Source organism: Antedon bifida, chromosome 6 (genome assembly GCF_963402885.1).
Source record: "Antedon bifida chromosome 6, ecAntBifi1.1, whole genome shotgun sequence".
Classification (NCBI taxonomy): Eukaryota; Metazoa; Echinodermata; class Crinoidea; order Comatulida; family Antedonidae; genus Antedon; species Antedon bifida.
This window is the reverse complement of record NC_136231.1, coordinates 2,246,788-2,255,525: the sequence shown is the minus strand read 5'-3', so window position 1 is coordinate 2,255,525 and position 8,738 is coordinate 2,246,788. Positions and strand designations below refer to the sequence as shown.

The window sequence follows — 8,738 nt, the reverse complement described above, 5'->3', positions numbered from 1 at the left end:
CTAAACAAAAAAACGTCCCTGGGTGGGCTTGAACCACCAACCTTTCGGTTAACAGCCGAACGCGCTAACCGATTGCGCCACAGAGACATATTGGTTAGAATGTTTTATTGTTTGAAATTTGTGAAATTTATATAAAAAATAAAATAGAAATTGAGTAAAACAATATCGTCCCTAGGTGGGCTTGGACCACCAACCTTTCGATTAACAGCCGAACGCGCTAACCGATTGCGCCACAGAGACATATTGGATAGAATGTTTTATTGTTTGGAATTTGTGAATTTATATAAAAAATAAAATAGAAATTGAGTAAAACAATATCGTCCCTGGGTGGGCTTGAACCACCAACCTTTCGGTTAACAGCCGAACGCGCTAACCGATTGCGCCACAGAGACATATTGGATAGAATGTTTTATTGTTTGGAATTTGTGAAATTTATATAAAAAATAAAATAGAAATTGAGTAAAACAATATCGTCCCTGGGTGGGCTTGAACCACCAACCTTTCGGTTAACAGCCGAACGCGCTAACCGATTGCGCCACAGAGACATATTGGTTAGAATGTTTTATTGTTTGGAATTTGTGAAATTTATATAAAAAATAAAATAGAAATTGAGTAAAACAATATCGTCCCTGGGTGGGCTTGAACCACCAACCTTTCGGTTAACAGCCGAACGGGCTAACCGATTGCGCCACAGAGACACGTCTATTCATGGAAACGTAAATATATATATATCCAATGATTGGTATAATGAGAGTGGCGACAACCAATGAAGCGGGAATGATCCAAGTACCACTTTCTTCCAGATGTGATTGAAAAAATGAAGACGGATTCTATCTTAAAGTAGTCGAATATTCTACCTAAGAATCATCACAAAATAACAAAAACTAAGTACTAAGTAAGTATAATGTAATTTTAATATAAACTAGACATTAACGTGTGCAGCCGTATAAAGTGTGTACACTTATACACTTGACCGCATTCAACGACACTTACATACGTAGGATTTGTGTTATGACAACCGGCACAAAATTGAAAGCAATGATGGAGTTTCAAGATTGAAGTTGTTCATTACAATGATCACCATCTCATGTAATTAAACACAGACATAATTTACAGCTGTAACTAGACGTTCACGTCACGTAGGAAGTCGTAAACAATAACGTTGTAAATAAAGAAAATTCAGAGAAGTGAAGAGATAAATGATTTTAAAATAAACGTTAACACAGATTAAAAGTCTGCACTGTTGAAAATGTCATTATCCCTTTCTCCCGACATGTTAAGGCAGACATCAAGATTAATGCATGAACATTGCCCTACTCATTTTATATTACAAGACAGCTTACCTACATAAACATATTACCGCTCATATAATATTGAACACTGTTGTACCGAATATTACAAATAACTATAACCTATATATTATGTAAGCCCAATTGGTTTCAGTATGTTTGTGTACGGTATAGTAACTAACTCCCAATTATAGAAATTTAACCAATAACTTGAATCTGGACTGAATGTTATTAATCTTGAATGTTTACCGGTAACTATAAAACGTGATTGATCTCATATGCAGATACAATGCCTTCTTCATAAAATGTATACTTCGATCCCAATGTGTATGTTTCAACCCCAAATCCGTATGGTAGGCTATAATCATGGAGTACTTGATAATTGATCATTACTGATCGATTGATCCACGTATCGATCAGAGGCTGTATGTTTCCAAATATTTTTATTTTGTTACATTTTTGTGTGAAGTTCCATTTACTATTTTATATATGTAGAATGTTGTTGATACTGCCCACTGTCTTTTAAATATTTACGTTAGTTTATTTTTCTTTCCATTTGTATCAGTTCAGTTTATCTTCTGTTGATTTTGGTAAAGTAGTACTTGAGTTAAGTGCTAATATGGAAGGCATGTGGGCGCTTTCTGTAGGTGCTAATTCTTGATAAACTTTATTTAATTCATTTAATTAGTCAATTAGCAAATGATACAGTAGAATTTGATTAATCTATGATATGATAACGATACGGTTTATAGACGTATTAGTTCTATCAGTACCGCGACGAAGATAAAACCTTTTTACACGTACAATATTCTATGGCGTTCCATACACATCTAATTGATCGATAAATGAATCATTGAGTGAGGTATACCGTACCTGATCTATTCTACAATGTCAATATTGTCACAGAATATAGGGCAATGACTGCGATCTTTGGAATACTATAAAAGTTTTACCGGTTTGTCTCACAGTCACCAAAATGGACAAACAAAACAAAGTACAGCGTAGTTTATTAAATAATCATGTTCTCAGTTCGGCTCCGAGATTTGTTTGCAGTTCTCAATTGAATCAAAGTGCGTGATGTTGCCGTGAGCGTTATACATGTATTTCCCATCATGCAAACTATTCTACAATCAAAGTTACTGTGGTAAGAGAATAAAGTACTTTGTTAGTAAAAAATTTGAACTGAAGCTGACTTAGCTACTGGCAATGTTAGCCATTTGAGCCAGGTGTGTACAAATTAACTATTGTTTACATATATGAGTTAATTATTAATTACCAGTTCGTTCAAAGTGGACACTTAAAGCTCCTAATACAAACAAATTTGACAAAAAAATATTGTTTTTTCTCTATCTAATATTTGTGTCTAGCGTTGACCCGAAACCCAACAGGACTATATTTTTTATTGTTGCATTGTTGTAAACATTGTAACTTTCTGAATTGTTAAAAATAAATATAAGTAATATAATTATACATCATTTAAAGACGGTTTTTAAGATTCTGTATTTCTGAGAAAAGTCAAAAGTCATCAAACTGACAAATGGTGGAAAATGAGATATGAATTAAGGAGAAAGAAGGAAACGAATTAGAAAATATTTAGATAAATAAAAGAAGTGAACAAATAATACGCATCATCCTTTTATGTTACCATCCTAGAGCATCTTCCAGTTCTTCTTCTCTGAAACTATTGGTGAGTTCGAAGTTCTCAGATATCTCTTGATGTCATCTCCTCATCTTATCTTTTTTGTCGTCCTCGCCTTCTTCTTCCAGGTTATTTTACCATTCTTGTTTGTTGCCCATCTCAGTTCATTGTTTTTAACTTTAAAGTGTTGGTATGTTGGATGCGCATGAGTAATTAAGAAAACAGAATAGATCCAATAACATTATTGGTAGGCAAATTTAGGTTGGTACAAATTTATTAAGATATAGAAAAGACGTAAAGACCAACAAAGGGAGAAAGGAATTTTTAGAAGATGGGTTATGTATGAAAGAAAAAGGTAGATTAATTGACAAATTATAACATTTTCGAATTTATAATTTATCATCTTGTTTGACGCTTTTGTATATATCTATTTCGCACTGTGTTGGAAGGTGTTTCTTTATTGGAGATGGAATTGCAATAACAAAAAACAACAAAATAAAATATATAACGTTTATTATTTTTCTTTTGTTATGCATTATTAGACCGACAATAAAAAGTAATGTTGACCTAAACACACAGTTAATATCTATAATTAGAATTAAGCATTTATTATAAGATGGAAAAGCATTTTATTATTTTATAATATTTATTATTACTATTATGTTTCATGTTATAAGTGCCGTGTGCTGATAATGCCCTACAATAAAACCATCATCAGACTTAACCAGAAAAAACCCTCAACAAACAAATTACTTAGAATAATATTTCATTCAGATGGTTGTATTGTGTCACAACCGTACCAGCCGTGGCATGTAATGACCAAATTAAATTACGATTTTCAAATGATAAATACTTGTCATTCAACGGTAAAACTCTAATAGATGTAGACAACGTATAATTATAATTCACTACCAGCTATATCCGTATCGAAGTATTAGTACAGTAAACATGTTCTTAAACACCAATAGAACTAAAGGTTATGGGAAAGTAAATAACACGTGACTTTATTGCATGTTGTCGTCATACAGGCTATCAGAAACGGATAAGAGCAGGGGTGAGAAACACAACAAGTTAAAATTGAAACGATTCTCCCTTGTTGGACACTTATTTTTAGACCCAGCTGTTCGTCTGTTCGTATGGAATTCTCCTTCATTTTCCCATTCAAGCTATGTGTGGACTATTTAGAGCAACAATGGTAAGATGAATGACAGAGTTAACAGCAGTTTGCCGAATGTTATGGAGTGTGATTCTAATATAACTTTGAACGTTTCAGAAGCAGACGATTACATTTCAACTAATTCATATGCTGACGTTGATGAACTCTTCATCACAAAGATATTTCCCATCATTCTCGTATTTGGAGTTTTAAACAATGGAATATTTTTATTTGTTTTGTATAGAGTACACAGAATGCAAACAACTTTGAACGCTCTTCTTGCGAGTTTGGCAATCTCTGATATACTGTTTCTAATTTTGGCTGTTGGTGAAAAAACGCTTCGTTTTGGTTCGTCAACATTTGCTAACGATGTTTTCCCATTTAGTGCAAAATCATATACGATTCTACAGAGCTTTATCGAGTTGACGTTCCAAGCCTCGTTGATCGCAATAACAACAGTGGCCTACGAGAGATACAATGTGGTTTGCCATCCAACATTACAAAGAGAAAGCCTTGCACGTAAAGTAGGCCTAAATATACAAACTAGATGTATTAAACAGAGTCACCTTGTTAAACTGCTATGTTTCATCTGGGGTACGGGATTATTTTTCTCCATTTTATTTTTACCCCCTAACATTCGTTATTGTCATATCTGCATAGAATGGCCTCCCGCAGGAAATTACACGGATTATCCCACAACTATTTTGGAACAGAATATTAAAGCTGGATTTCATGTTTATTATAACATTAGCCAGGGAATCCCGTTTATTGTTGCGTTCTTTTTAAATTCTTATTTCTACTTTAAGTTAATCAGAGTACTTAAACTACACACACAGAGTGTATGTAAGGAGCACACGGACATCGCCACAAAGCGTCGACAAAGAAAACAGCGTATAACACACATGCTATTGATAAACAGCGCGGTGTATTTTGTTTGTCTAGCCCCTTATATGTTAACGTGTTTTCTAGGGGGAATCGTTGGTATGTGGAGCTCTGAAACAGCTAGTAAGATATTGCTTGAAAACAACACAATATTTACGAATCTATCTCGAACTTTTCTGTACCTTAACTCTGCTGTTAATTCATTATTGTATACCACGTTTAGCGTTGTTTATAGAACAGCCTATGTTGAAGCACTATGCTTCAAAAAGGCTGTAAATCATGAAAATAGAATCAGTGAGTTAAGATCTATTTAGAGAAAAACAAAACTTGAGATCCCTTTTCCCATACCCAAAATAATGCGAATCAGAGTCCTTTTATTAAGGAGTCCTGATAATTCTGTAAGAAATCCGTTAGAACATGGCAAACGGTATGGCAATCGTATATTTAAGATGTTTTTTTTTGTAGAGGACTAATTTCTGTTGGCAAAAAATATCGTTATTACAAAATACGGTTTTAAAAATCATTGGTCTATAGAAACGTAAATAGGTCTATAGAAACGTAAATAGGCCATTATTACTGTGCATTCTCTATTTGTGTAGTGTAATATTTATTGCTATCCATATAAACAAAGTATATGGGACCAAACAACATGTACAGTAAACAATAATATGGAAAAATCTATTTCACAAGGTTCTTGTAGATTGTTTCCGTAATAATATGGAAAAATCTATTTCACAAGGTTCTTGTAGATTGTTTCCGTTTTTTCGGATTGTACATCTCATATTACGAAATGGGTCGGCAGATAGTGAGATTAATCACAATATAAATATATGTATATGAAAAATAAACGTACAAAAAAAATATTTATCATTTATATATTTGAATATGATTTATGAAGATGATATGATATTATCATCAATATTAATAAACTACAGTATAGCATTACGCTGTGAGTTTTGTTGTTATCTATATTATTTTGAACCATGTCATGAAAGTCTCAGTATGGTCTACTGGTAGGATGTCTGCATATCAAGCAGAAAATTTGTGTTCGAATCTCGGTTAGGGCGGCGACCTTTTTTCTTATTTCACAGATCGCTATGTCAGTAAATCATGAATATAAACATGGAGGAATTAGAGGGTGGACAAGGAAACATTTTCAAGATTGAGAGATAATAACACATCGTAAGCTCTGTCTACACTATCAATCTAGTTTGACAACAAAAGTGTGATGTGTCCAAATATGGTAGTGATAGGCTCAAATATGGTAGTGGTATGACATCATAATGTTCATATATGGGCCGCATCACTTTATTTTTGTCACATAAAGTTTGATAGTGTAGACAAGGCTTTATATTATTAACGATCCTAATTTAATGAGATCTATCTGCATAGGTTGTTGTTCTTTGGCCGAGGTGTGGCACCAGCTGAGTTGTACAATCAACGTAGGCCTATTGAAATGCTCGCGGAATACCAGTATATTGACTTCTTAGTATGGTCAAATAAATCAATTTGCTTATTAGTTCCAATATCAACAAGCTATCTATAAATAAAACGAAGATAAACATATGGATAATTGTGTCATCAGGCTCTGTTTGTTTCATTTATTTTGTATGTTGTGTAATAGGAAGATTAGATTGATATTCTGCTATTACTAATAATATAAGCAAAGAACACACTCCATGAATAGTATTAATAATAATTTTGTATCAGGCCTACACCATAATTGTGTTATATCAGGCATATAGTTAATGATACATCACATTGGGCAAGGCTAGACGATCACAACATGCAAACACAAACACAGGAAAGGTTCATATAGGCGCTATATGCCTACATATTATAGGGCCTTTATATTATATTATTATTATTACTGCCTTTCCGCTGAAAAGTCTGCCGACATTTCCGCTTAGGCTGCTCCGTAAATCTCTTTTACCAGTTTCTTCCAGTCTGATCTTTCATTGGCTTTAAGTTGTTTCATGTCTTTCTTGGTTTTCAATTGTCCGGGATACTTAATGTCTGTGTTATGCTTATAAAGGGTGAGTAGGTCGTTGCTTAGAGTTATTGGTAGGGTGGTTCTCGGTCTTCCTCGAAATTTTATATTGGAAGTGTTGCTGAAATAATAGCTTATTGCTGTGTTGGCTGGTGTACATGGGTGTCTAAGTATGTGACCCAATAGTCTCCATCTTGCGTCGACTATTTCTAATGAAATCGGTTTTGTTCCTGTCCTTCTGTATAAATTTATGTTCGATATCCTGTCTGGGAACCTGATACCTGATAGGGCCTTTACTATTGGAAAATGATTGATCAAAAAGTAATGGATGGAGATGGATGGATGGGACGGGACGGATGGATAAATGGATGAATAGGCCTAAGGCAACAAGAGGAAATAATTTTCTAACTAAATATCCAACATCAATCAATGTAAAATAATTAATTATTTGCTTGATCATTATTAAGTAGCCAACAATGGTGTGAAAAATAAAATGACTAAGTATGGTAGTTTATAAAAAAACAGAAGTAAGAAGTTAGTTAGAGAGGGCGCACTATGAGATTTTCATTTTTACTGATTTCTTTCTCGGATTTCAGTTTTCGATCGAAAATGGAATCATTACAACACAATAATGGTTAATTATTGTACAGGACAGTGAAGAAATAAATGCTCAAGTTCGTTATTTACAGACTTATAGATAGCATTCATTCAATGCATCATGGTAAGTAGATTAGATGAATAAGTCAGTTTAGAACCATAAATGCTAGGCCGACCGTCAACTCAAATGATAGGCAGGTTCGCATGCTTGAGGTGCAGAAAAGTTTCTTTTCGACCGGCATGGGACACCGGTATGGTACCAAACGTGAGATAACTGGAGCCTAGCAACAGGTGGCAAAGATCAATACTCACTGTAATTAACTGTACTCTGATATACTACCTACCGTCATCAAAATAACATTATCAATCAATGCCTTTACAGAATATAAAATTTGGTTTTAGTTTTTAGTTCACATACGATTTTCATGGCCCATGTATTGATGGCATGGATGGGAAGGCTGAAATGTTGTGAAGAAGGCCTAAATAGCCTCTAGACCTACTCTAGGTATAATAAATAGGCTTCATAGGATACCTAGGTGCGAATCTCCCTAGGCCTACAACTAGTACTACTACTACTACTCTAGACCGAGACGTACTTTATATTTTAGGCTATTATAATATCCCCATTGACTTTTATTATTAATATGCAACCCTTTTGAATTTGTTGTGGAACTCTTTAATTGTGGGATTTGTTTTTATATATTTCACAATTTTTAGTTTATAAAATTTTTTTAATGTGATATACTCATTTTGTCTTGCTTTTCAGTTACGGGCTGCCATACATTTTTAAATTAAACCCTAGATATCAATTTATTTGCAAACACATGGATACATTACTGTACTTCCACTTTCTGGTATCATTGTATTCTCTCTGAAAAACAATATTATTTCCTAAAAAGAGTGCACTGTGATCTTAGTGTACAGTTATCACATGACCTACTGTATTAGTAATTGATATCACTATACCAATTACTAATCCTATTCTATTTCCCAATTAGATCCTTCGTATAGATTACAGTATATTAGATTAGATGTCAAGGGATAACCCAAGGACTTTATCTGAATAGAGTATTTCTTGAGGACCTGTAGCTCAACATTGCAATCATGAATTTGGTGCAATACATAGTGTGAAATGATAGAATGTGACTTAACAGGTACAGGCCAACATGCTATCATCTTCCATAT

The 8,738-nt window shown here is 33.8% G+C and overlaps 2 protein-coding genes and 5 non-coding genes across 7 annotated transcripts in view; 2 read left to right on the top strand and 5 right to left on the bottom strand.

Moving 5' to 3' along the window:
• Window positions 1-13: 13 nt before the first annotated feature.
• Trnan-guu (transfer RNA asparagine (anticodon GUU)) lies at window positions 14-87 on the bottom strand. Its single transcript has one exon. It is a non-coding gene; the product is annotated as a tRNA-Asn (tRNA).
• A 79-nt stretch (window positions 88-166) lies between these two features.
• On the bottom strand, window positions 167-240 carry Trnan-guu (transfer RNA asparagine (anticodon GUU)). Its single transcript has one exon. It is a non-coding gene; the product is annotated as a tRNA-Asn (tRNA).
• A 78-nt stretch (window positions 241-318) lies between these two features.
• Trnan-guu (transfer RNA asparagine (anticodon GUU)) lies at window positions 319-392 on the bottom strand. The gene has a single exon. It is a non-coding gene; the product is annotated as a tRNA-Asn (tRNA).
• A 79-nt stretch (window positions 393-471) lies between these two features.
• Trnan-guu (transfer RNA asparagine (anticodon GUU)) lies at window positions 472-545 on the bottom strand. Its single transcript has one exon. It is a non-coding gene; the product is annotated as a tRNA-Asn (tRNA).
• A 79-nt stretch (window positions 546-624) lies between these two features.
• Trnan-guu (transfer RNA asparagine (anticodon GUU)) lies at window positions 625-698 on the bottom strand. Its single transcript has one exon. It is a non-coding gene; the product is annotated as a tRNA-Asn (tRNA).
• A 3,089-nt stretch (window positions 699-3,787) lies between these two features.
• Window positions 3,788-5,911, top strand: LOC144844546 (neuromedin-U receptor 2-like). The gene has a single exon (XM_078701501.1). It carries the CDS (start codon window positions 4,129-4,131, stop codon window positions 5,278-5,280), a length of 1,152 nt encoding a protein of 383 aa, XP_078557627.1. The 5' UTR covers window positions 3,788-4,128; the 3' UTR covers window positions 5,281-5,911.
• A 1,601-nt stretch (window positions 5,912-7,512) lies between these two features.
• The window catches only part of LOC144844517 (transient receptor potential cation channel subfamily M member 3-like), a 37,537-nt gene continuing 36,311 nt past the window's right edge, over window positions 7,513-8,738 (top strand). Inside the window, exon 1 of the mRNA XM_078701457.1 lies at window positions 7,513-7,677. Coding sequence (XP_078557583.1) covers window positions 7,675-7,677 — 3 coding nt within the window. The 5' untranslated portion in view covers window positions 7,513-7,674. The remainder of the gene's footprint in view (window positions 7,678-8,738) is intronic.